General features: G+C 34.9%; 1 protein-coding gene and 1 long non-coding RNA gene across 5 annotated transcripts; one reads left to right on the top strand and one right to left on the bottom strand.

Moving 5' to 3' along the window:
• The first annotated feature begins 12,356 nt into the window (after nucleotides 1-12,356).
• On the top strand, nucleotides 12,357-19,782 carry LOC132043900 (homeobox-leucine zipper protein ANTHOCYANINLESS 2-like). 4 transcript variants are annotated; one of them, XM_059434357.1, is made up of 9 exons: nucleotides 12,357-12,559; nucleotides 14,099-14,322; nucleotides 14,402-14,519; nucleotides 14,614-15,303; nucleotides 15,520-15,621; nucleotides 15,716-15,928; nucleotides 18,202-18,376; nucleotides 18,456-18,817; nucleotides 18,924-19,782. In XM_059434357.1, the coding sequence occupies exons 2-9, from the start codon at nucleotides 14,108-14,110 to the stop codon at nucleotides 19,314-19,316; spliced, it is 2,268 nt and encodes a 755-aa protein (XP_059290340.1). In that variant the 5' UTR covers nucleotides 12,357-12,559; nucleotides 14,099-14,107; the 3' UTR covers nucleotides 19,317-19,782. The 4 variants fall into 4 exon arrangements, with proteins under 4 accessions (XP_059290340.1, XP_059290339.1, XP_059290338.1 ...); XM_059434356.1 differs by lacking the exon at nucleotides 12,357-12,559 and adding an exon at nucleotides 12,831-12,952; XM_059434355.1 differs by lacking the exon at nucleotides 12,357-12,559 and adding an exon at nucleotides 13,081-14,003.
• A 3,128-nt stretch (nucleotides 19,783-22,910) lies between these two features.
• Nucleotides 22,911-25,398, bottom strand: LOC132043910 (uncharacterized). Its single transcript, XR_009411954.1, has 3 exons — nucleotides 24,685-25,398; nucleotides 24,273-24,329; nucleotides 22,911-23,192 (listed from the first exon to the last, which is right to left on the bottom strand). It is a non-coding gene; the product is annotated as an uncharacterized LOC132043910 (long non-coding RNA).
• Between the last annotated feature and the right edge of the window lie 2,199 nt (nucleotides 25,399-27,597).

The following is a 27,597-nucleotide window of genomic DNA, read 5'->3' on the forward strand; positions in this document are numbered from 1 at the left end:
CATTACAAAATGGAAATATATTTATTTAAAAAATTAAAGAAAGAATTTGAGGGGAAAAATTAAAGACCACCCTTGAATAAGGACAATCGTGTAAATTGGAATTTTTTGTAAAAATCATTTAGCTTAGCCTTAAGTAGAGTTTACAAACACGTTAGAGTAAAACTTTGCCTTGAGAGAAAAAAATACGCTATATTTTTTTTTTAATTACAGAGAAATACAAAGAACGCGAGACATGGTAGAGTTTGAATTTGGAAACCTATATTTACAACAACAAAAAAGATGAGTTTAATGCAAAATGGAAAAAATTAAAGACCTATATTTGGAACATTCACTACATTTATTTGATTGGAAATAAAAATTAAAATCATCTTCCTCACTAATGACCAATAAGGACAATCGTGCAAATTGTCCGTAATAAATTATTGATGGATCACATTGCACGGTTTGTCCTTCAAATAGGCCGGTCTTTAAATTTTGCCCAATATAATGTTAACATCATGGGCTAGAACTTATGAATCGCCGAGAAATCACTATGGAGTTCGTATTTGAAAACTAGAACATTAAGTTGAGTTCCTGAGACTTTAAAGCCCTGGTGGTGGAGATAACTTTGTGAGGGGAAGGAGAGATATCGTGGCAAGAAAGAGAATTATTTTTTAGTGGTTGGAGAAATGATAAATCGCAAATAGAGAAAAATATAAATTTATATTTCGAAAAATAAAGCTACAAAAAAATTAAATGAAAAAAGTGATCTACGAGGGACAAAAATTAAAGACCAGCACAAAATAAGGCATAAGTTCTTTAAAGGCCTCAGCATAACTTATGAGATATCATGATACAAAAATATAAAGTTATATCCTGCAAAAAAGTGATCTAGGAGGGACAAAAATTAAAGACCAGCACAAAATAGATTAAAAGTGCAAATGACCCTATGCCCAACTCAGCCCAAATATAACCCGTGGGCCGTGAGACCCACAAATCATTTCATGACGGACGGGTCCGCTTGAGCTACTAAATTCTTGCCAAATTTTCATAAAAAGAAGATTGATCATATTTTGGTTTTATTTCTTTCCACTCTATTGTAGGGCTTATTATTATAGTTAAATTGATTTAAATTAACTACTTTGACCTAATTACTGATATTTATTAATTATCTGAGATCGAAACCTATTAATTTAAATTAAAATACTGATATGTGTTTTACTTTTTTTCGTAATTGATATTCATTTTATTTCCTTTATAGTAATAATTTACTTGATCTAAATTTCGAAAATGAAAAGTGACAATAATTTGTAATGCTAGGACTCGTTTAAGCCCCCACACTTTCTTTGAAACTCTAGATAAAAGTTGTATATTTCAGCAACAATAAAACCATGAAAAAGTCCAACGAAACTGTCAATCCAACATTAATGAAGTGAAGCAAACAAGGAACACATATGATTTTATTTCCCATCAAAATAATTAGAGTTCCTTGAGGAAATTAAATCGACAAACAACAGAATTCAAACAGTGAAATGCAGATGCTACTACCACAGGATTTTAAAATTAAAAAAAAAAACACTTGGAATGAGCAACTTGGTGAATTATAAAGCGTACTTATCTTATCTTCATTTACCTCATTTTGACTCAAGGAATCTTTGGACGAGTTGTATCGTGAACTAAGTTAATGACTTAACTCATTCAATTTTAATTCAACACACCTATTTACCGGCCCTAATTCAATCCAAGGTTGTTGGGCGCATTGTACGAAGACATTGACACAACTGTTATCAGGGGTGGAGCTACAGCCCACCAAGGGTGTTTAGGTGAATACCCTTCGTCGAAAAATTATACTGTGTATATAGGTGAAACACTGTCGTATATCATGATATATCATATTCTGAACACTCTTGAATCAACTAGAGAAGTTGGTCCAACGGTAAAGGCTATTCAGAAGGTTGTGGAGGGGCTAAGTTCGATTCTCAGCAACAGCAGCTTTACTCTTTTAAAGAGCAAAACTACCGGTATTCACAACATCTCTGTTTGACTTTTCTTTTTTTACTTTTTAATTAATCTTATTTCAAGTAAACAAATCTTAAAAGTCATTTTTGAACTAAATATTGTATAGTTTGAGAATTTTTATTCATCTTACCATTTAATAACTCATAATCAGATCTTAGTAACTAACTATTTGCAACTTGACAATTTAAAACAGACTTTTCAAGTGATTAAATTTAAATATTATTTAATGGATGAAAATGGAAAAAATTTTAATCCGATCCATGTCGTAACATTATTTTAAATCCATTCAATTAGAATTGGTATTTTCTCCATCACAATTATTGTGAAGAGACATCTAAAATAATTAGTCTTGGACGGTTTATTTGTGAAAATGTATGTATAGCCAAAAACGGATCGCCCCTCAAATCGGGTCAAGTTATACTTGTTCAAGTTGACCTCCTTCCGGGGGGGCCCGAGCCATCAGTGAGATACCACTCTGGAAGGGCTAGAATTCTAACCTTGTGTCAGGACCTACGGGCCAGGGACGATCCTCGGTAGGCAGTTTCTATGGGGCGTAGGCCTCCAAAAGGTAACGGAGGCGTGCAAAGGTTTCCTCGGGGAGAAGGAGCCCTTGACTGCGGGGAGGATTTATTCAATCACATAGTTTGGGCTCTAGAGAATATGGCGCCCTTGGGGCTTTCTATTTGATTGTATCGAAAGGCCCAATGAATTGGGATTCCCTATGGTCCGGAGTCATTTCGGGGCAAGCGGATCATTTATGAATAGCTCGACGCCGGGATGATAAAAGCTTAACACCTCTCATTCTTATTACTTTTTCAATATGAAAACGAAAAAAAAAAATGAAAAATCAAAAGGTCGTTTTATTCAAAACCCCAATTGTGACATACCTTCTCTCCCACTTCACACCTCGGAACGCACAGTTTGAAACCAAACTCCTCCTCAGGAGGATAGATGGGGCGATTCGGGTGAGATCCAATGTAGATCCAACTTTCGATTCACTCGTGGGATCCGGGCGATCCGGGGGGGACCACCACGGCTCCTCTCTTCTCGAGAATCCACGAATACGATATTGAGATTTTTTCACGGAACGCGATTGGTTTCTAAGATCACTTCCGGTCCTAGGCTTTTTATTAGTTAGTCTGGTAAAGCCCCCGGGCGGCGTATTTTTTTTTGAAACGAGGTCCTCGGTAACGCGACATAAAGACTCCTTATTCTTATTTCTTATTTAGTATTTCGAATTAATTCTTATTTCTATTTATTTTCTTTTTATTGAATTTTTTTTTACGAATAAACCTAAACTAAAACTAAACTGAACTAAATGAAGCGAAGTTTACCGAAATAGTGTACTTGTACTATTACTATATATAAAGAAAAGAAGAATGGGATGAATTGGATAAATATACAGAACCCCTTCTATTATATATATAATCCTTTCCTGACATAATTGGAAGTTCCTATAATAAATTGATAGCTTTTGGAAAGGGAGGAAGGCGCTATTTTAATATTCTTTGATTCCAAAGGAACATTATCAATCATCTAAAAATTAAAAAATTTGGCGCACCCATTTATTCTTTTCAATTTATTTTTTTACTTGGCTAACTTTGAACTCCCTTAGCAAAGTTTCTGGCTCTGCCACTGACTGTTATGTCCAAAAAGCATAATTGACGCAAAGTTGATACTCCTTGCATTATGGCCTTTGTTATGCAAATTGGGACATTAGATTACTCGTCAAAACGAGGATCATAGTGAGGGTGGGGATGAGTCTAAATCAATTAACATCCATTAATAAATGTGTTAGTACTTCATTTTATTCTAATAATGTCCGACAAAGTTAACTGCTATAATTATAACTAGGTTTATCAAAAAAGTACAAAGGTTGAACTGCATGATGAGAAGGTAAAAGGTAATTCTCTTTCAGTTGTTAGGTCAATTTCTGTTTCAAATAAATGTTCAACTTAAAGCTGACTTGATTGATCTTTTATTAAGTTGAAACTGAATTACTCCTAGAACATAATTACACACACAAAAACTGCAGTCTTTCACCTTAAGAAAGAGTGAACAACATAAAAAATAAAAAATAAAAAAGATTTAATTTTGAACTGTCATTTTTTACTCCCCTTCCCTCTTCAACCTTTAGTTCGGATTAATTACACATATGGTTAACTAAACTTTATTCAATAGAACAGTAACTCAAAAAATTATTGTTGTCACATTAAAATAATTAAATTTTATCCATTATAACAATAAAGTCACTAAACTTAACCCACTTTATTAGTAAATTAATAAAGCTATACTTTGTTGCACTAAAATAACTGAACTCTACACATATAGTGATAAAATTACTAATTTTATTCACAAACAAAACGTACATAATATATCAAGGTAACCTTATTGTTACAGTGGCTAAAGTTCCGTGAATTATTATTATTATTATTATTATTATTATTATTATTATTATAGTGGGTAAAGTTTGGACATTTTAATACTACAAAAAATATATTTATTTACACCTATAATTACAATAAAATTAGTGATTATACGCCCGTTTAGTTCATGCTTTGACCTTAGAATAGAATCTAATCTCCATAAACAGACCCTATAGCCACCAACGCAACAAGCTTCCATATATATTTTCCCCAAATCCATTAAGGAGAGTAATCAACTGCATGACCTGTATTTTCTTGAACTTTATTCCATTTTCGAATCATATATTATAGGTAAAGGAGAATAGAATGACGTCGAAGGAGCAAATACCTGCAAATTTGCAAGGCTATTTAATTCCTAAGGTTTTATAGGATTGTGAATCAGCGTGAAATTTATGAATCATCCCTCTAGTTTGGTACATTGTGCATGGTCCATCATAGCCCACGCTTTCTCTCATTCTATTTTACCTACAAATCCAAAATCCAATAAATCTCATGGATTTGTACTTGTATAAGTAATTAATTGACCGAAATATTGTTTAGTCTAACATTTGTTTACTAGTTCAGTTAATTAAATTACTTAGAATGAGGTCACGACCAACGTAATTAATACATAGCGTGTTACTCCATTGTTAATGACATAATGTGATACTGTCAAACCTCTTTAAAACAATGTCATTTATTCGTATACTTTTTGGCTGCTATAATGAAATATTGTAAAGAACTTATTATATAACATAACAATATATGAAATATTGGTTCCAACAAAAACTTGATCGTTATAGTGAAATGTTGTTATAGAAGATAAGTTGTTATAGAGAGGTCTGACTTATAAAGAAAGTGACGTCACTCGAACAACAAATTATACAATCGAAGTAAAATAATTGAGAAAGCAAGAGATATAGAGAATCTTATTGATTCTCCTGTCTGATGATGAAATTTTTTGAAGATAGGTGATGAACAACAAAGTTGACAATAAATAAGAGTAAAGTCGAGTATAATGAGGTGAAAATTAGATGGTTACAATAAAATTTATAGGATGGCTAGAATTAATTATTTTTGTGACTCTTGCCTGTTTCAATCATTACATGGCTAAGATCCTCCAAAATAAATGAGATTAAGGGCCCTTTTAGACATGATTTTAAATGATTTGAAGTTAAAATTTTGTTTGGACATGCAATTGGATTTCTTAAGTTAAATTTTTTTTTTAATAAACATGAAAATTCTACAATTTGTGAAAACTATCAATACTTCTCAAATGCTTATACAATCTTACCAAATGAGCAAATCACAGTTCATAAACAAGCTATCTGAATATCCTAAGAAAACACATTAATAAATTACATATCTTCATATTCCTTTTATAAATAAATGCTCAATTACATGATATTACAAACTTTCAAATACGCATAATTTTTTACAAAGATCCATGTTCAAAAAATCATCAATAGTAGTAACTAATTACTCTTTAATATAATCCTTCCAGATGACACCGAAAATCTCTTCACGTCGAGCATGTGTCTCTTTTTATAAAGTATAAAATGATGGGTTTTTTTTTTACAAAATATGAACTTATAGGTCATTTTTCATTTTAAAAAAAAAAAAATTGAAATCACGATTTTGAATTCCAAATCCTACTTTTTGGAGAATTTGGGATTTGAAATTATGATTTGAAGTTGAAGTTGAAATTTTGTGCCGATTTGATAAGCAAACGATGATTTGAAATCAGACTTTCAAATCCTATTGCCAAATACTTACTAAATGGAATCCCTGATATCTCGAGATCTAGCCACGTTGTTTGAAATCTTTTGCCTGGACACTCTAAACCTTTCCGGGTGAATCCTCCCGGGCTCCTATTGTTCGGTGTGAGTAAGGCGGGTTCAGGAAGCTAATTTTCGGACGGTTCAACTAGTCCTCGATCCGGCTGGCGTGGAGTGGTTCAACGGTCGACTGTATTGTCCTCTCTACGACTACCACGTGTCCAATCAAATAGTCTTTGCTTACCAATACACATCAATAGAGGCGTATGTAACATATTAGTTATGGGTTCAATTGAATCCCTAAATTTCGATGCGGAGCATAAATTTATGTGTAAAATTTACTAAAATTGTAACAAAGAGTAGATATGAACTCATAAAATTTCTAAATGTCAACACTAATAATCCTAAAATTGAATCATATAGAGTTAAAATTATGCATCCGCCTACGCATACCAATGTATTTTCCATTTTCCACCTAATCAATTCTCTCTTGTTAGGTGAAAGCAAACTAAAGTTCACTCGGTTTAGTTATTTATGTTTCATTTATTTCTCTGTATTCACATATTTCTAATCTTTAACATATTCACTTATTTCTAGGAGGAGTTCAATTCTAAGAAAGTGGCGTCAGTCTGTCAGATTAACAGATTGGCCGAAATGTTGAGTTGTAGTAATACAAGAGATGAAATAATTTGCCAAAAGTTTTCAAGTGAATATGAGTTTTGCTCAAATATTACTGTATGTAGAATAACATATCATAATCAAACTCAAAAACCACTTTTCAAACGAATTTAATTATTATCGGTCAAAAAAGATTTTGATAAAAATAAGAACTATACATTGTTTGTTGTTTGTTCTCTTTTAAAATTTTTGTTTTTTAGTTAGAGAATTGAGGAACTTATACTGGGTATTTTTAATTTAAAACTTCAAATAGCATTTACATATTAACTTGTCGGGTTGCAATCTTCTCGCCAATTTTAGCACAATGGTCCCAAGTTTAATAAATATATATAACTGCCCAACGCATCATTAGACAAGTTGGGTGGGTTGTATTAATTTATGCTAATTTTGACACTCATATCTAAAAGATGAGTATTAGCAAGTTTGCATTAGATCTTCAATTAGAATGGGCAGGTTTAAAGTTTCACAAGCTTTGATCAATAACTTCAAACTATTGGAAATTTATGGAGTTCTTGATTTGGAATGACCCTAATGCGTTCTGCTAATTTGATCATTAGCTTAGATACATAGTACTAATTAATACACTGCACCTCGTATCCCTATTTTGTTCATTCAATATTTCACTGTTTTCCCAATATATACATTGTGGCTTTGTCACTAGGATTAAAAAAAACTTGGAAACATGTAACATACACTATAACTAAACACTACAACTAAAAGAAATAAATTATTTTATCTATTTAAATGCTATATGATTAATCCCCATCTGTTTAAGCTTTAATACTCAAAATTATATTTCTCGATATTTGTGCTGATAGAAACTATCATGGACCTGGTGTAGATGTGCAATAGTTGACCTATTTAATCACAAACGAAACAAAAACATTTACCTATATCCTTTACGTACGAAATTTTAATTATTTAACATTTCACGAAAAAATAACGTACCTCAATAAGATCTACGATCAATTATAACCTACCTCTTATTTCAAATATGCTAATCATAATTAACGTTTTCGGAATCAAGATTCTCAAGAGATCATTGCAATGCGATCACAAGGAGACCAGTTTAATTCAATCCTAAAATGGCTCTATGATTGCCTTTGTTGCATAAAGGCTTAATGCATACGTGGTCCCCCTCTTTTTTTTTTCATTTTAAGCCTCAACTAAGTGTTGTTCCTATTGAATCCCCGAACTCTTCCTCAAGTTTGTCTATCAAACCCCCTAAATCTGATTTTTATTAGAAGCAGAAATTAAATTGGGGAAATGAAGGTAGAGTAATATTTTAGACATGTAGTAAGCTACTCTTTAGGTCATGGATGTGTCTGTTTCTGCTGGTTCGGCTCTTTTACCGCGAGCTTAATTAAGAACTACTCTTTTTTTTCCCTCTCAATTGCTGCTAATCTTAGCTAAAAGATGACATAATTAAATTAGAATATATATTAGCATGTTGCTACAATGAAGATGGAATACTTTGTAAGTCGAATTGTGTTTAATAGACACACTTGATGACGAGTTTAGGGGTTCAATAGGAACAACACTTAATTGAGGTGCCAAAATAGAAAAAATGGGCAAGTTTAGGGGGCGCATATGCATTAAGCCTCAAATAATCAAAGTAACGGTACATTATCGCATTGCAGTGCGTGGACTCAAATTGTTGACTGCTGTTAGTGGAGTATATTGTTTTCAACCATAATTTATTTATGTGAAAAATTAGTTCATTCATTAGTTTTAGTTGACATGCAGAAGTTAATTTAATTATCGCGCATTATGATGAATTGGTAATATATAAGTTAAACTTAGTAATTTATTTCGTGTAATTACTAATTTAAAAATCGCACACTTAATTAAATTCACAAAAACTTACTATTGACTGTCTATGAATTAAATCCATCTCTCTATGTATACATATAAAAGGTTAATGCCAAAACTAATATGTGCATTAAAGAAAATTTTGCATTTATATTCTACTCGTAAGATTGAAAGTTAAGGTGAAACCTGTTAGATTTAGTTTAAAGCCCATCAAAATATATAAATTGTGTCCACAATTATTGGCGATTTCCATAACCATGAAGTTTTAGCGGCCAATCTATGGCGATTTTTTGCTACAAATTTATTTTGTATTTCTTTTGTGAAAAAGGGTCAAAAATACCCCTTTACTTTGGAAAAAGGGCTAAAAACATTCTCCGAATTTATTTTGGGTCAAAAATACTCCTCCCATCCTTAAAGTTTTCAAATATCTCCTCGCTTGTGACGTGAAATTATCCCCAAAATAACTCAAATTATTTTTAAACCGCTCCATCATTTAAACCGACCCAACCAAATAATAACCCATAAGATCCTCTTATTCCCTCAATACATAAGTTTGAAGTTTGAGGAAATTGGGGGAATAAGGGGATCTTATAGCTTATTATTTAGTTGGGTCGGGTTTAAATGATGGAGGGGGTTTAAAAAATGATTTCGGGTTATTTTGGGGGATAATTTTCATCAAGACAAAAGTATATTTGAAAACTTTAAGGATGGGAGAGGCATTTTTGACCCAAAATAAATTCGGAGGATATTTTTAGCCCTTTTTCCGAAGTAGAGGGGTATTTTTAATCCTTTCCCTTCTTCTAAATAAGGTTAAAATTTAAATGGTGACACTAAAAGGTCATATTTGTGCAACTCGCCTTTTCTTTCTAAGTATGCGATCCATAATCTATTGTTCCGATGATCCAGATTCACTCATTATTATTCCACCGAGTCTTTCAACGATGACAAAAAAATGTAGAATTGACGAAGTAGAAAAGATAAGTTGTTTGATGGTTTCGAAAGTTGAACTACTAAAGCATGTAATGGAATGATTAAAGTCTATTCCTCTAATTTAACAGTCTCGAATTTGAGTCTTGAACATAATGGTTTTTGAAAAGGAGCGCTACAATACGTTATAGTGGATGTGTATAGTGCGAATACAGATTAATCAGATCATAGATTTCAACTACTGAACATAGCCAAAAAGTCAGAAAAAGAAGAAATATAAAGATAAGTTATCTAGTTGTTTCGAAAGTTGAATCACTAAAGAGTATAGTGGAATGATACCAGTTTACTAACATTAAGTGTCTCAAATTTGAGTGTTGAACGTAGCAACTTTTTGAAAAAGAGCGGTAAAATTCGTTACTGTGAACTTTTATGTACGAACACAGATTAATCGGATCATAGTTTTCAAACATTGAACACAGTCACAAAGTCAAAGAAAGAAGGAAGAATTATAAAACAATCACAAAGTCAAAGAAGGAAGAATTATAAAGATAAGTTGTCTGATTGTCTCGAAAGTTGAATCTCTTGAGAGTACGGTGATATGAGAAAGGTTTACTTACGTTGAGTGTGTCGAGTTTGAGCTTTGAACGTAATGGCTTTTCAAAAAAGAGTAGTAAAATTCGTTATAGCGAATTTTACGTTGAAACACAGATAGTCGGATCATAGGTTTCAAACATCGAACATAGACACAAAGTAAAAAAAGGAAGAAGTATAAAGATAAACTGTCTGATTGTTTTGAAAGTTGAATCACTAAATCATATTGTGGAATGATAAACGTTCGCTGATGTTAAGTGTCTCAAATTTGAGCGTTGAACATAACAACTTTTTAAAAAAAAGAGCGGTAAAATTTGTTATAGTGAACTTTTACGTACGAACACAGATTAATCGGATCATAGATTTAAAAACCGAACATACTCACGAAGTCAAAAAAGAAAAGAAGTATAAAGATAAGTTGTCTGATTGTTTCGAAAGTTGAATCACTAAAGAGTATGGTGGAAATGCTAAATGTTTACCTACGTTAAGCGTCTCGAATTTGAGCGTTGGACGTAATGACCTTTTGAAAAAGAGCGGTAAAATTTGTTATAGTGAATGTTTATGTACGAGCACAGATTCATCGAATCATAAATTTCAAACATCGAACATAGACACACAGTAAAAAAAGGGAGAAATATAAAGATAAGTTGTCTGATTGTTTTAAAAGTTGAATCACTGAAGAATATGATAAAACGATAAACGTTTATTTACATTAAGTATTTTGAATTTGAGCCTCGAACATAATGATTTTTCAAAAAACGAGCTAGTACTCGTTATAGTGAATTTTACAGCGCGAATATAGGATTATCGTAACTTAGATTTCAAATACCGAACATAGTGACAAAGTAAGAAATAGAAAAGATAAATTGTCTGATTGTTTTGAAAATTGAATCACCAACATTAAGTGTCTCATATTTGACCTTAAACATAACGATTTTGTGAAAAAAGCGCATCAAGATTCGTTATAGTGAATTTCTACGGCGCGAATACGGATTAATTCGGACAGTAAATCTTTGGTGTGGCAAAGAGAGTGTGTTTCACTCTCTTTGAGAGAGTGAGAAACATAAAAAAGGGGAAAACTTAATTTTTTTTTGCTTAAAAATCTGCATTTTCTTAAAAATTTGAAAATAAATCTAGTCTTCCACATTTAGTTTTAAAAAACGGGTTTTCCACATGTTAAGAAAATAATTAATTTTTTCAAAATTTTATAAAAAATCAGTTTTTTTCACATTTTGGCAAGAAAAACATTTTTCCGATTTTATTTGAAAAATAAAAGTGTCCTAAAAAAATGAAATCATGAAAATCAAGATTTTTTAAGACATTTTAAAAAAATAATCAAGTTTTCCATATTTTTAACAAATCCATTTTTCCATATTTTAAAAAAAATCATTTTTCGAGCTTTTTTTTTTCTTTTTCAAAAACGGGTTTTCAAAAAAAATCAAATTTTCAATTTTTTTTTTAAAAGGGTTTTAAAAATCATTTTTTTAAAAGAAAATTCAGTTTTTTAATCCATGTTTTTAGTTTTTTTTTTTTAAATGGGTTTAAAAAAATCAAATTTTCAAATTTAAAAAAAAGACGGGTTTTAAAACTCATTTTTTTTAATGAAAATTCAGTTTTTTATTTTTATTTTAAAAAAAATTGACACGTAAGTTCGAAAAAAAATTAAAAAAAAAAAAACAAATAAATACACATGTGGCAAGGAGAGTGTATGTCACTCTCGTATGAAGTGGGCATCGGCGTTTAGGGGTAATTATTCCGTTTTAAATAAGTTTAGGGGGTAATAGAACCCTGGGAAAGGTAAGGTGTGTTGTAGCAAATTCGGGTATAGTTCGGGGGTAATGGTGCCTTATCCCAAAGTGAATTTCTACGGCGCGAATACGGATTAATTCGGACAGTAGATTTTAAACATTGAACATAACCAGAAAGTCAAAAAAGGAAAAGAAAAGTGAGACACGCGCCGATAAGCGCGCCAACTCACGAGGTCAGAAATCCAGCGTGGGGCGGACATCTCGAACACCCTCTTTAGGAATTTAGGGGTACCCTACCCCCCCAAAGTGGGTCCCTATTTTCACCCTAGCTAACTCTATAGACCATGTAGCCGTACATAGCCACTCCTACTTCTCCCCACACACTATTTATTTCCTCTTTTCTTTTTTACTTTTTCTTTACTGTTCTTAAGAAAAACCAAATGCAATAAACTAAACTCATTATACATTGGATTAGTTGAGAAAGAATTGCATGGAATATAACTTTTTTTCTTAGGTTGTTTCCTTTGTGACTGGTTTTGTATTATATTTCTGTTTATTGAAGGGAATCGAGACGTGGAACAAATTAAACAATTGTATTGACTAGCGTGCGATACCACTGAAGGTCAGCTCTTAATCTGCTAAACACCATTTTTCATTGAATTTAATTCTTGTTTCATTAATTTAATCACCTTCTCGGTAACCCTTTAGCGGGGATCCCAACATCAGCATCTGAAGTTATAAACTCTTGGAGAAGAGAGAGAAAAAGTGTGTGTGGATTTTAATAGGTCCACACAGAATCTGAAGCTTTTTGTATTTTACTTTACACAGAAATAATATTCTAAAGTCTTTTTTAACTTTTAGTGGATGAGAAGTTGTTTGATAATTATAAAAGGTTATGCACTTTTCTTGGATTTTTTTAAATCCGTACAAGGCCTTTTTTTTTGGTTCATGATCTATGAAAAAAGGGTTTTTCTGGAGAGTCAACACAGTCTTTTCAGCAGTTTTATTTTGTAAGGTATTGAAAAGTCCACATTTTTTTAATAATTTTTTCTTTCCTTTTGGCCCTTATCTGGTTTATTAGTTTTTTTTTTTTTTCCTTACACCCTTTTTTTAAAACCTTTCATTTTCTTCTTTTATGGTACTGTGCTTCACTGTTTCAAAGTGACAGCTATAAGGGGTCAAAACCCATATCTTTGATTGAATGAAATATTAGGGTTTCCTTTTTATTTTAGGCCAACCCCATCTCTCACATTTGCTTAAAAAAGAGAGAGAAAAAGAGTTGTAGAAGGAAAGGTGCAATAAGGGTTCTTGGTTGTCTTGTACCAAACTCATTTGGTTCTTCTTAAATTTTGTGGGTTTGGGTTGGTGAGTTGTGTATATGTTCATCACTTTTTATTGGGCTTAAGGCGGTGCAAACTTGCTGTAGTAAAATCTTATATAGACTTTTCCTGAGTATTTTGGTGTATATAAATATGAAAAGTTTCTAGGTAGTGTCCAATGGGAAGTTGAGATCTTGATAAAAATATGATCTTTACCATTTAGAAAAGAGTGGTGTGTGTTTGTGTGTAATAGGAAGTTACAGTCTTTTCATACCAAAGCTTTGATCTTTTTACCATTTAGAAGAGAGTGGTCTGTGTGTGTAACAGGAAGTTACAGTCTTTTCATACCAAAGGTTTGATAGTTTTACCATTTAGAAAAGAGTGGTGTGTGTGTAACAGGAAGTTACAGTCTTTTCATACCAAAGCTTTGATATTTTTACCATTTTGAAAAGAGTGGTGTGTGTGTGACAGGAAGTTACAGTCTTTTTATACCAAAGCTTTGATCTTTTTGTTTTTGGGGTTTAGTTTGTGGTTACTGGCTAAGTTTTGATGAGTTTTGGAGGCTTCATTGGTGGCAGTAGTAGTAGTGGTGGTAACGGTGGCGGTGACAGTGGTTGTGGGGTTTCAAGAGTGGTGGCTGATAGTCCATTTGAAGCCATGCCCATTGCTACCATTGCTCAGTCACAACTTATAACATCACCTTTACCTCAGTCTATGTTTAACTCTTCACCACTGTCTCTTGCTCTTGTAGGCCTCCCTTAATAAATATTTTGTTTTTGTGTATTTTTGTTTACTTGGGATTCTTAGTTGAATTGATATGTGTCTGGATTTATTATTTGCAGAAACCAAAGATGGAAGGTGTAGGTGACATGGGTATGATAGGGGAAAATTTTGATGCTGTTGCAATGGGAAGGTCTTCTAGAGAGGATGAATATGAGAGCAGGTCTGGCAGTGATAACTTAGATGGTGGTGGATCGGGCGATGACCTGGAAACTCCCCTTGGTAAATCATCGAGAAAAAAGAAATACCATAGGCACACCCCGTACCAAATTCAAGAACTTGAAGCGTATGTATTCGACTGCTTTGTATTGTTATGTTCTTGTTTATTTGGATTATTTCTGAATTTATCTGTCTTGTGCTAACAGTTCTTTTAAAGAGAATCCACACCCTGACGAAAAAGCAAGACTTGAACTTGGTAAGAGACTGACATTGGAGAGCAGGCAGGTAAAGTTTTGGTTCCAGAATAGAAGAACCCAAATGAAGGTAAATGCCGCGTTTTACATTATTTTCTTGAATTCATTCTACCCTTTGTGTGAGATTGGTCTTGTTTGTATAAGTGAAACCTATGTTGTTTCAGACCCAATTGGAACGCCATGAAAATGCAATCTTGAAGCAGGAAAATGATAAGCTTCGCATAGAGAACATTGCGATGAAGGAAGCTATGAGAAGTCCAATGTGCAGCCACTGTGGCGGTCAGGCAATTCTTGGTGAGATACACATTGAAGAGCATCATATAAGGATTGAGAATGCCCGGCTGAAAGATGAGCTCAATAGGATATGTGTCCTGGCTAACAAGTTTTTGGGCAGGCCTTTGGGATCTTTCCCTGGCTCAATGGGCCCACCCGGCATGGTTAATTCTGGTTTGGAACTTGCGGTGGGAAGAAATGGCTTTGGTGCTATGAACTCCGTTGACACTGCATTGCCAATGGGACTTGATTTTGGCAATGGTATCTCAAGTGCTCTAACAGGGATGTCCCCTAGGCCCACCCCAAGCATGACTGGTATGGATGTATCCTATGATAAGTCCATGTTAATGGAGCTTGCCTTTGCTGCCATGAATGAGCTGCTTAAGCTGGCTGAGATTGGTGATCCTCTTTGGTTTAGAAACTTTGATGGAAGTGCGGAAGAATTGAACCTTGAGGAGTATGCTAGGTCTTTTCCTCCATGTATTGGCATGAAACCTGCCAACTTCACTGCAGAAGCAACAAAGGCAACTGGTACAGTGATGATCAACAGTCTGTCCTTGGTGGAGACTCTGATGGACACAGTAGGTTCTTTCGGCCTTTGACCCATTGTTGAATGTGAAAAGTGTTTCTCCAATTTGCTTCTTGACATATGAATTTTCCTTTTTATTTAAGGGGTATTGCATTAATGGCTGCATGTGTTTTTTGATTAAAATAACTTTAACTTTCAATGGAGAAGAAAGCACATTTTTGGCTTTTCTTCATGATTTCCATGTAATATGCAAGTTCCACAAATGCAGAGTCGATGGGTGGAGATGTTCTCATGCATTGTTGGCAGAACCTCTACAATTAACGTGATCTCCAGCAGCTCAAGTGGAAGCAGGAATGGCAATTTGCAATTGGTACGTTTTCGTTATTTTGGTGGAAGTCAGTCACCATCCTGTGTTTCTTTTCTCGTCTTTCCTGCAATAGAACTTTGAGAGTATTGATTTGCAGATCCAAGCTGAGTTCCAAGTTCTGTCTGCTTTAGTTCCTGTACGTCAAGTAAAGTTTCTACGCTTCTGCAAGCAACATGCTGAAGGTGTCTGGGCAGTGGTGGATGTGTCTATTGACGCAATCCAGGAAGGTTCACAACCACGTGAAGCTGGAAACTGCAGGAGGCTCCCTTCTGGATGTATTGTGCAAGACTTGCCCAATGGTTACTCCAAGGTAATTAGTCCATATATGTTTTTCCATTTAGTATTCCACGCAGGGCTCCATAAGTTGCTGAAATTTAACGAGCTAGGTGTTCAATGTAGATTTATTTTTTGTTGTTGGTTTGTGTACTTATTTATTAATCTATTCTTAATGAAGGTTTATCTTGTCATTTTGTTTGCGTAGTTTTTCTTGATGCACTGCTTCATACCATTTGGTTTTGGAGTGTTGATTCTCTTGACCTTTGCTTCTGAAATATATTTTATCCTTGGCATTTTTTGGAAGTGATGTCAGTAAAATAATTTGACAGTTGTAGCCTAAGAATCTGAACCTTCTATAGTTATTTTATTCTGTAGATGCTTCTGTAGATTATTTATGTTATCATCAATTCAAGGCTAGGTTTTTTCGTATTTCCTTGATTAGGCTTCTGCCTGATTAGAAAATGGGTAAATCGAGGATATCAACCTTATAATATTGCTAGATGCCTCAACTCCCTTTTCTCCATCTTGAACTTATAAATTTATGATCATTGTATGAAGGCAAAGCCTCGGTAGTTTCATCTTTACTGTATAAGCATTATAGTGTGATGCTTTTGTCCCCCCTCTCTCTTACACGTGCTTGTGAACCTAATTGCTACCACTAGTGTTATTTGACCTCAATATGGACTTGTATTGTACTCTTCCAATCTAGAAATTAAAACAGTGATGTTAGTGTGTAATAGTAATTTTCAATTTTAACCTATCCTCTTATCTCTTATTTTTAATTTTTTTACAAAATCACTTTACACATTTTGCACAAAGTTTCGAACCGTGTACCACTGCCCTCGGGTATTTCTCAATTTTTAAGAGGATCTTTTACACTTTGAGATCATTTATGCTCTCCTTTGCATCCTATCTTCTTGAATGATTAAAAACAAGTAACTAATAAACTCCTTGCAAAAATTAAGATTCATTTTCTTGGATTTTTTTTTTTGACCCTAACTAAAATTATGAGTGTACCTTGCAAAGCATGCACATTCTATTGCGGCCTCAATGAATTAAGTGCACTTTGGGCGTGCGTCACTAAAGCCTTTCAAAATATTGAACGTAACTGTCTATGGGGACAAAAATAGAAAAAATATAATTGTTATAAAACTTTTTTCGAAGTTAGTTTTGGTGAGAACTCTTCTCTGGCATGCTCATTTGTTTTTGCGTGTGAAACCAAAATAATCCTTAGTGTTCACAGGTGCATTTGCATCGGTAATGAATTCGCTATGTTTCCTTCTTTACGCTTTGAAGACCAAATAGGTTGCTTAAGTTTTTTGTTCTCTTTTATGAGATTCTTATTTTTTATCCCAAACAGGAATGGAGAGATTTAATACAAAGTGCCAATGCATCTAATTTTGCTATGAATTTGGACATGGAATTCTTGTACTTTCTTGAAATAAAATTCTCATATTTAAAAATGATATAACTACTGTAATAACAATTTTTAGTTAAAAATATGGAAAAGATGTTCAAGAAAGTCAAAATAAAGGAAAAAAAATATATGATTCTTCAAATAGTGATAGCATCATTCATTTTTATTCCCAGTATATTTCATGAGTTAGGATTTTCATTTACCTTTACTCTATGTATTCTCACGGTTTGTGCTTGCTTTCTGCCTCACGTGCACAGTAAGTGGGAGCGGGAAGTGTTTCCACAAATTTCAACCAGCTGCATGTGAGATTAGGTTTAGGAAAATTTCAGTAATACTTTTCCTATTTTACCAATACATACTCAACTTATTTTCTAGATCAATGAATATGTTTTTTAATAGTTTTACAAGGAAATATGATATCAGGGGTAAATCGTCAAAAAAGTGGGTGGTAGGATTCAAATTGTGAAAGGGAGCATTCACTAAGTCGGCGAAAAGCAGATCATGAAGAGGATAAGCAAATCGAAAATGAGGCATACCTAATATAGACAGAAGTTGATAGGGGAACTTTTTGTTGACTATTTACTTTTTTTTCAGTAATGCAGCTATTGTCTAATTAAATCAAAGGCGGTCTTTCTGAAACCTTCTACTTTGCCCTGGAGTCCTTATTTAGAGTTCTTTTATTCTGGAATTCCAACTTCATGTAAACTAATGCTACAGGATGCACAGATTGATCTATGCTCTTTTGAAGCATATAATCCTTCAATTGTCTTAAGTTGCTGGTTGAGTTACCTAAGTTGCCTCTACTCAGACCACTTGATGGCAAAGCTATGTTCAACTACTCAATTTCTGTGTACAAAACTGCTAGCAAAATCTTGACTGGAAAATTTCAGGTTATTTGGATTGAGCACATGGAATATGATGAGAGTACCGTCCACAATTACTACCACCCTTTCATCAGGTCTGGCCTGGGCTTTGGCGCCCAACGGTGGATTGCTACCCTGCAAAGGCAATGCGAGTGCTTGGCAGTCATCATGTCTTCTGCTGTACCCAGTGGCGATAACACAGGTACCACGTTGTACTGTTCATTTGACAATCTCGAATTGTGAAATGGTAATCATTTCTTATAGAGTTCCATTACTGGCAGTTGTTAGTCCCAGTGGTCGGAGAAGTATTGCAATGCTGGCTCGACGCATGACTCGCAACTTTTGTGGCGGGGTTTGTGCAACCTTTTACAAGTGGGAAACAATCCAAACAGGGACTGCAGATGAGACTAAGTTGATGATGAGGAAGAGCATTGGTGACCCTGGTGAGCCTCCTGGTGTGGTGTTGAGTGCCACCAGGACCATCTGGCTGCCGGTAACACATCAACGTTTGTTTGACTTCCTGCGAAATGAACAAACTAGAAGTCAATGGGATGTCTTGTCCCATGGTGGTCCCATGCACCAAATAGTCCACATTGCAAAGGGTCAAGATCTCGGGAATAGCATCTCTCTCTTTCGTGCTAATGTGAGTGAAACTGCCGTGGCTTTTGGAAATGTGGCACTAAACTACACAACTTAGTGCACTTACTATTAACCACTGAATTTTGATTAAGTTTTGGTTTAACTTGCAGGTGGCTGCCGGCGATGCTAATCAAAATAGTATGCTGATCTTGCAAGACTCGTGCACGGATGTATCCGGTTCAATTGTAGCATATGCAGCAGTTGATACTGCAGAAATGAATGTTGTGATGAGTGGTGGAGATTCCTCCTGCGTGGCTTTCCTGCCATCTGGATTTGCAATAGTTCCAGACTGTTTTGAGAATTCTAACGGGGTTACTAACAATGGAATGGTCGAAAAAGAGGGCAATGGGGGTGGCAGTAATGGATCTCTGTTGACTTTGGGATTCCAAATATTGGTAAATAACTTGCCTGCTGCAAAGCTCACTATGGAATCCGTCAACACTGTAAATGCCCTCATCTCCCGTACACTGCAGGGCATAAAAACTGCTTTCCAGTGCAGTTAGTTCCCAATCCAAGTTGGTAACGATTGGTTTGGCAGTCCATGTTTTTACTCTTTTGCTTTTCTGGGTATATCTTTTAAGCTATATAAGTCTGAGAATTAACGTGCAACGAAGTGTGGTGCATGTTAAGACTCAAACTGTACAAGGTGATATAGAAAAGGGGGGGTTTTAGTCAAGAACGAACCGAGGTGGTTCCTCAGGATGATTAGTATTTTGCATGATTTATTCAGCTTTTTGACAAGGCAGTGAGGAGATTGGTGGTTCGGGTATTGACTCTGGTGCCCCTTGAGATAATTGTGTGATCTTCTGTAGCTATGTGTTTTATCTCTTGTTGAAAAAGATGGTACACTACATGGTTTGTTTTTTGTCCCTGTTTGAACCAGATATGTTTTTTGGGTGCTATATGGTGTAATCAAACAGTCTAAACTTATTTATATGGTTTAATGTATTGCTTTTTTGTTCACCTGAATCTGCTTCTGATCCAAGGATTGTTTGATTTCAGTTGTGCTCTAAAAGATCGACACCTTTGGTGGTTAACTCTGATTACATGTGAATCAAATTCATAAGTCAAATCATATGCCCCTAGTTGAAATTCAAGGTCAATTTATGGTTTACTTCGACCCTTTGTATATGGTCATCTTAAATTGAAATTAGCCTTGACGCAACGGGACCCAAACTTCACTAATATTATTAGCTCTCATGTCCATTTAATGTTGATATTCTACGTAAAAATAATAACGGTATGTTTGAACCATTATGTCACAGAAAAATATCGTCCAGGTGGAATTTGATCCGTTCTTTCTTTCCCAAAGTAAAACAATAGGCCGCTCGGATTTTAACCCATTCTTTCCCAAAGAGTCTCATTTGTGACCATTAAAAAGAGTACCAAATCTCACCAAGATAAAATTATGGCAGGCAAAAGAGTTGAAAGGAGGATACCCAACATGACATGTGAAAACTGTACCACAAACTATATAGTCATTTAACGTTAAACTTCAATTTTGTACAACATATTGTGAAATGACTCAAAATGGTTCTTACTTCTTACCTCAGTCACTACTGAATCTAGGTCTCCTTGCCATTCTCATTATTTAAATTTATTATTTACTTTTCTTAACCTACGGAAAGGATTACAAGTGACTTTCACGTGTGGTTGGTTGCTGCACAGGGAAAATGAGGTTCTACGCATGGGAAGGAGATATGTAACCTGTTTGGTATAGGCGGATTCAGAATTTTAGGTTCGTGGGTACTCACCTTTTTTAATATAAAGTTACTATAAATTACATAGTATAAGTGCACAACTATTTAAACGTGATAATTTAAAAAATTAATGAGAAAAATACGATAAATATTACCATTACAATTTTTTTTTTAAAAAGACTTTTCACTTTTTGAAAAAAGAAAAAGAATTAGCTTGAAGGATTTCTCAGCGAAATTGCCAAAATTTCTCAAGCGGAAAAAGAAAAGTGATTGGAAAATGATTTTTCTCTTTTTCTATGTCACAAGAAATTACAAAAATGTAAAATGAAATTAAAAACTAAACGTATAAGTTAACAAAGAAAGCAAAAAGGAAGAACAGGGAAGACTATATTGGGGGTAAAAGGAGGAAAAGAGAAAGTGTCAGCTAAAATGAGTCTGGTTTATAAAAACATTTATGCCAGCTGAGAATCGAACTCTCAACTCTTCACAAAGTACAATCTTTAAGCCAATCACCCGACCAAAGCACCCAATAGGCTTTTCGTTCACTGGGTGCTGTTGCGTCAACCTATATCTTTTTCCATCAGTTTCTATATAGATATATATATAATTTACGTCTGGGTTAATGGGTGCTCGAGCACTCGGTCGGTAATACGTAGGTCCGCCCCTGCTGTTTGGCCTAACTTTCAAAATCTCCTTATTTTGAAAAGTATTTTTTGTCTGGACTGCTTTTCGACTACTTTTGGCGATCAACAGTTTATGTTTGACTAATCAAATTTGAAAAGCACTTTTGTTAATATTAGGGCATTAATTTGTGCTTGACCAAGGTTTCCAAAAGTGTTACACCCCGTAGTTTCGTACGTTAAGATTTATCAAGTGTTGGATATTTCAAGTCTGGATACTGGAGTTACTTTCAAGGATATACGAGAACATGTGCACCAATTTGGTTATGAGGGTTTAAGTTCATATAGTAAGCTATGGGAAGATTGGAGAGCAAGTAAATTAAGGGAATTAAGTTTTTAGAATTTTGGAGAAAAATATGAGGGGCAATTTTGGCCCAATTTTGGGGAAGAATATCTTTTAGTATATGAAGAGTTTTGAAGAGAAGCAAAAGCCTAAATTGAAGTTCATGAAATCTAGTTTCCAACGCAACAAACCGCTCGTCGATACATCGTCGGAGTAGAGAATTATGGACGTTACAAGTTAGGCCGGCAGAGCAGGGGACTGCACTGCGCGAACGCACAGTGTCGCCCGCTGCTACAGTGCTACAGTGCCACCGACTTTGATCCACTATATAAGGGCTAAAATTCATCTTTTTCTCCATAATAAACTTCATAAATACTCTAGAAAGCCCAGCCAATATAAGAGAGCTTATATACACCACAAAGTAAGGATTTTACATATTTTTCAAGTGACGGAGTATTAATCGAGGTCCGAGTAACGTATAGTCACGATTATAGTTTGGTTTTGTGTTGGAGTTGATTTGGATTCAAGTAAACATTGAAGATTTTGCTATTCTAGCAAAAGTAAGGTATGAATCTCTTTTTATTAATATTGATTTAGGAATATTTACGAGAATAAGAGTTATAATTATTGCGTTGGTATTATTGGCGTATCGATTGAGGTTTGAAGAAAGTTTTAGATGAAATTGTGCATATTTATCTTGTAGAATCTTGATGATATTGTTGTTGATGTTGGTATGGTTTTTGTTGGTTGTTGGTATTGTGATTTCGGGTTAGGCATATATACAGGGGAGATACTGCCCGAATCTCGGCAGATTCTAAATGGATTTGAATTAAAAGATTAAGACGAACATGTGAGGATGAGTCTAATAATAGTGTGAATTGTTTTATATGTAGATTTCGGAATTGCGAACGATCTTAAGTAAATTTCAAGACAAGAAATAAGTTGGAAAGTTGAGAAATAAGCCTCCAGGTATGTTAAGGCTAGTCCTTTTCTTTCTAAAGGCATAATCCTTTGGTTATAAACCTTTGTGTCATACCCATAATATCCTTGGTTCCACAAATGCTAGAAGTCCACGAATCTCATGATCCTTATGATGTTATTGAGCTTCTAAAGGCATGATTCTTTTCCCACCAACCCATGCATGAATTCCATAAAAATCCTCATTTCCAAGAATGTTAGAGATTCATGACTCTTAAAGTCTTTATGATGCTAAAGATGAATAATTTTTTTTATGATAACGATGACTATGAGTTTGTCACACCCTAACCTTAGGGGTGTGGTCGGCACCAGGCACCCGAAGGGCCGAGCGAACCAACTGTGATATCTAAACTCTGTAACGTGAATCATAGGCCGATGAGGCCGTTGAATAACAATAGTAAGAAGTATATCATAACAACCTGCAAGCAGAAAAGGCCCAGCAACACATATATGCATAACTAGGGCCGACAAGACCATAACCAAGAAAGACAACTAGTCAGAAGGCCGGAAAGGCCAAACACAATACTTGTACACTGACTGATAGTCTGTAAGCCTCTACGAGCACTAATATGCATCAACTGGTCGGGACAGTGGCCCCGATATACCCATAGCCATACTTTCTATATATATACTTTCTATTTAATGACTCTGACCAACAACTCCGGAGAATGGAGTGCGAACATCCCTGCTGAACTTTGGTATCCTATTGAGAAATGTACAACAATCCGTCAACCGTACCTGTGGGCATGATCACAGCGCACAAAATGCGTCAGTATGAAAGATGTACCGAGTATGCGAGGCAGTAAGCATAAACATAACATAAGCATAAGAGATACAGATAACTTGGGAAAAGATTTAAAGACAACCTGAAACTCTGAACGAGGCCACTGAGGGCGACCATAATCATGACATAAATGTAAATGCATGCCCGTAAAATCATTCCTCACCGTGGAGGCATATATCATATCATATAACAATAATAAATCCCTACGTACGGGGTGAGCTCATCATCATAACATCATCTCTGCCCAACTGATCAGTGGCAATGCACAGCTACGTGCCTATCCGGCCGCCTACAACACGGCTCGATAAAGAAAGAAATACATCTAGGTGCACATATAAGTGCCTACCCAGCCGACTATAGCGCGGCTCGGTAATGAAAATAAATACATATATATAAGTGCAATGAAAGACTGACCTCAGAAGAAATATAATGGAAAGAGTCGGAGTGACCTATCGTCGTTATCCTTCGACTATCATTATTGTCCCTACGTTTATCATTATTTGATCATTAGGCCAAAGAAGTAAAAGTACAAGAAAACATCTTGTTATGAATTATTCACGAAGCTAAAGTTAGCCAAACTTTTATGAAATATGATCGACACAACTTTTATCGGAAAGAGTGTGCCAACGAGAGGTTCGTCACCTTGGAGCAATAGAAAAGAAGATAAGGATTAACTCAATTAAAGGAAGTACAATCAACTCAACTTTGATGTGAAGAGTACCATAACTAATATCATTCTTCATTCGATAAACAAGAGGGATACGGTATGTGAAAGGTACTTCAATACAAGCTATTCATGAGAAAAGGGTAAGCTTAACCATTTGGGGACATAATCAATACAAGTTGAACGGAAAGTCTTTTAATCGATGGCTAAAAGGAGATGTGGACCATAATTTGGTACAAGTCGTAGATGAAGTATGTGTCAGCTCAATTATCACGGAACGCGATCGATCCAAGTTAACGGAACAAATTTTTCAATGAAAGGTCATTTGAAATCTAGTCATGCCACAAAGAGAATAGAAAGCCCTACATACCTCGTCGATGGAGTTATATATGTTTCCCGAGTCCTCGAGCACCTTATGAACGATTTCCTACATAATACGGACTGTTCAAGATCAAAACCAAGGTCATAGCTTATAGAAATCTTCATTTAGACATTAAATCGAGCAACTCATGGGCGTGAATTTATAGGCCTTTTTGTAGCGTAATTTCCTCGTAAAACGCTACCAAATTCTACTTTTCTACTCCTCCTCGTCAATACGATCCAATCCATATCAACACAGCTCCAAACAACACGTTAAAACCACATAAAACAGCCCAACTATCAAGCCAAGTCCATAAGAGTTCACAAGAATTGTCAAAGCTTATTCTATGGGGTTTTCACCAAATTTCTAGGTTTAATTACTTGTAGAAGTTCAAAGAGAACAAAAGGAAGTTAAAATATACCTTAGATGATCAAAATCACTCCAAACTCCAAGTTACTTCAAGGTGAAGTTCTTATCCAGAAGCAAATTAGCGAAGAAATCACAATTCCGTAATTGCCATGGTTTTCTCCATGTTGAAGTTGTTTGATTTGCTTTTAGGAGTGTTTGTGATTGATGGGAGAAGGTTTGAGAATATTGCTTAGGGTTTTCTGTTTATGGTGAAGAAAATGAAGGAAATTTCGTCCAAGGTATGTATATATATATGGGGGCAAGATAAAGGCACCGACTATGTTCACTGTTCACGCAGCAGTTTGCGTCCTTGGACGAAAACGCGAATATCTCTCTACTCCGATGTTGTATTGATGAACGGTAAAATGCGCTGGAAACTAGACTCGTAGAAATTCGATTTGGTAGGTGGATCACCCCGTAACTCCAAGTATATTGAGAGAAAAGCTCCGAGACATCTGACCCAAATTTCAGTGAAATTTACAAACTTAACTTGCGACGCCCTTTGTCGACTTTCGTATTAGAACTCGTTTGACTTCCAAACTTAACAAGAGACCATTATACAATTCAAATACTTCATATTATTATTTTCTTAGCATGTGAAGAGCTCCTAATCTCATCCAAAAGTACAAGTTATCATATTCCCAACTTGCCGACTTTTGACGAAACTCATGCTTCTTTGATTCGTTCGCCCTCCAAATCTTCCGCCACTTACTAATATTATTTATATACTCTTGTAACCATTTATATTAATAAGTTCAATCCCTTTTATACTAACTCGTGATGCGACTTTAACGTGCGAAAATCCGGGGTATAACAGATTATGAGGGATTTATTTATCAAAGCTCCAAGGCATACGGGTTTCATGTTATTATGAGATGATTTTATTCATAGAGATTTCCAGGTACATGAGCTTTATATTATTATGAGATGATTAAGCTTACTTTACAATTTCTTAATTTCCTTCATTGTTGGTAATCTCACCTTATGACCCTTGTTCCTTCAAGGTGGGATAAACGATGACGATTGATTCATAATATAATCGGAGGCTACCAACCTTACGTCACTCCGATATAGTTGTGGCTTTTGATTGAGCTCTCATGCATGCTTTATATATATGTATGTATTTTCTTACACCGCGTCGCGCTATAGTCGTTCGGGCATGGCACGTAGATGTGCACACCACTGCAGTGGACATGTTATGATATCACCCCGGACGCGGGCTAATGATGATAACACCAAGTCTTAATGGCCGGGCATGATACTATATATAACACCGAGCCTCAATGGCCGGGCACGGTACTATATATATGTATAAAAAAAATGTCTTTTTTTTTTTTTGTTAAAGTTAAGCATGCATGACATCGGCCTCATGAGGCATCCAGACGTACAGGTTATCTCTCTCTTATTTCATGTTACTTTTCATATATGTATTATGTTGTTATCCATGCCTTACATACTCAGTACATTACTCGTATTGACGTCCCTTCTTGTGGACGCTGTGTTCATGCCCACAGGTTTAGGTAGTCTGGCGAGCAGCCCAGCGCAGTAGGATCTTCCCTCAGCTGCAGTGAGTGCGCTCCATTTGGTTCGGAGCCGCAATCTATTTTGGTATGATATTTTGATTTGTAAATATGGGTATGACGAAGCCTTGTCCCGTCCTTCTTACAGTTTATATTCCATAGAGGTCTGTAGACATTTGTACGTAGTTAGCAAGTTATGTAGCCTTGCTAGCTCTATGATACTCGTGATGTTGTAGCGACCTTGTTGGTTCTCATATACACATATATGTTGGATAACCGGATATTTTTATGTTGGGCCCTTTCTGCGTGCAGGTATTCTTTGAATTATGTTATATGTTGTTCAAGATAATTGTTAAGTCAGGTGGTTCCCGGCCTATGGATCGGAACCCGTCATGCCCCTCGTTGGGGTGTGACAAAAAGTATATTGGAAAAGTTACTTTTTTCAATTTCTAAAAAGTAGCTTCTGCTTCTAGTCTTTTCTAAGAGCCTGGCCAAACACCTCACTGGTATAGCGGTCATGGTAGTTCCAGCTCCCAGACACCTTTGTAGTAGTGCTGTTTCCACAAAAATATCTGTATGTGTATATGGAGATGGTGCCACCAAGGACAGTAATTTAACGCTTTGAATGAACATGGATGCATTATGGAATTTGTCTGCTTTTTTAACATGCCAAAAATTGCCACTCTAACAATTGAACAATCTTTCCTTTTCCAGAGGGTTCAAGCAAAACGGTATTAAAGAAGTCTCACACCATCACTTCATAGTCCATTTGGTGAAAGTGAGGGATTTTTTTTAGCTTTTGCTATACTTATTTGAAGGGATCCTCAATTGACATTTCAACTTATAAGTCATATCTACATGGACCGGGTTGGTTTGGATTTTTTAAACGCCAAACCAAACCAATTGCGTCGGATTTTTAAATTTATACATCAAACCAACCCAATAAAATTCGGGTTTTTCAACCTCGGGTTTTCTAGGGTTATTCGATTTTCTCAGGTTTTTCGGGTTTTTTTTCGGAATAGTCTTGATACAAAACATATAACTTTTACTTCAAATATTTCTTTAGTTCTAGTAAGATACAACTATATAACTAAGGTGTTTCTTAAGAAAATAACACAAAATATGAGAAGAGTGATGACATTGTATTAAAATATTCAACAAAAGCTAATAAATTCGGTCAAAATTAATATTGCTAATTAACAAGCCATAAAGAAAATGACCATAATCTAAAAATACTAAGTCATGCTAAAATAAGTAGGACTAATAAGTATTAATTACATGACAAAGAAATAAAACTTAAGTTATGTTTTTTTCACTCTCTAAATAAATTATGCAAAACTGAAGAATAGATATCCAACATTATTGTCATTCCTAGTGGTAAAATGAATTTCTTTTGTTAGCATTAG

The sequence above is a fragment of the Lycium ferocissimum genome, unplaced genomic scaffold, assembly GCF_029784015.1.
Source record: "Lycium ferocissimum isolate CSIRO_LF1 unplaced genomic scaffold, AGI_CSIRO_Lferr_CH_V1 ctg300, whole genome shotgun sequence".
Lineage (NCBI taxonomy): Eukaryota > Viridiplantae > Streptophyta > Magnoliopsida > Solanales > Solanaceae > Lycium > Lycium ferocissimum.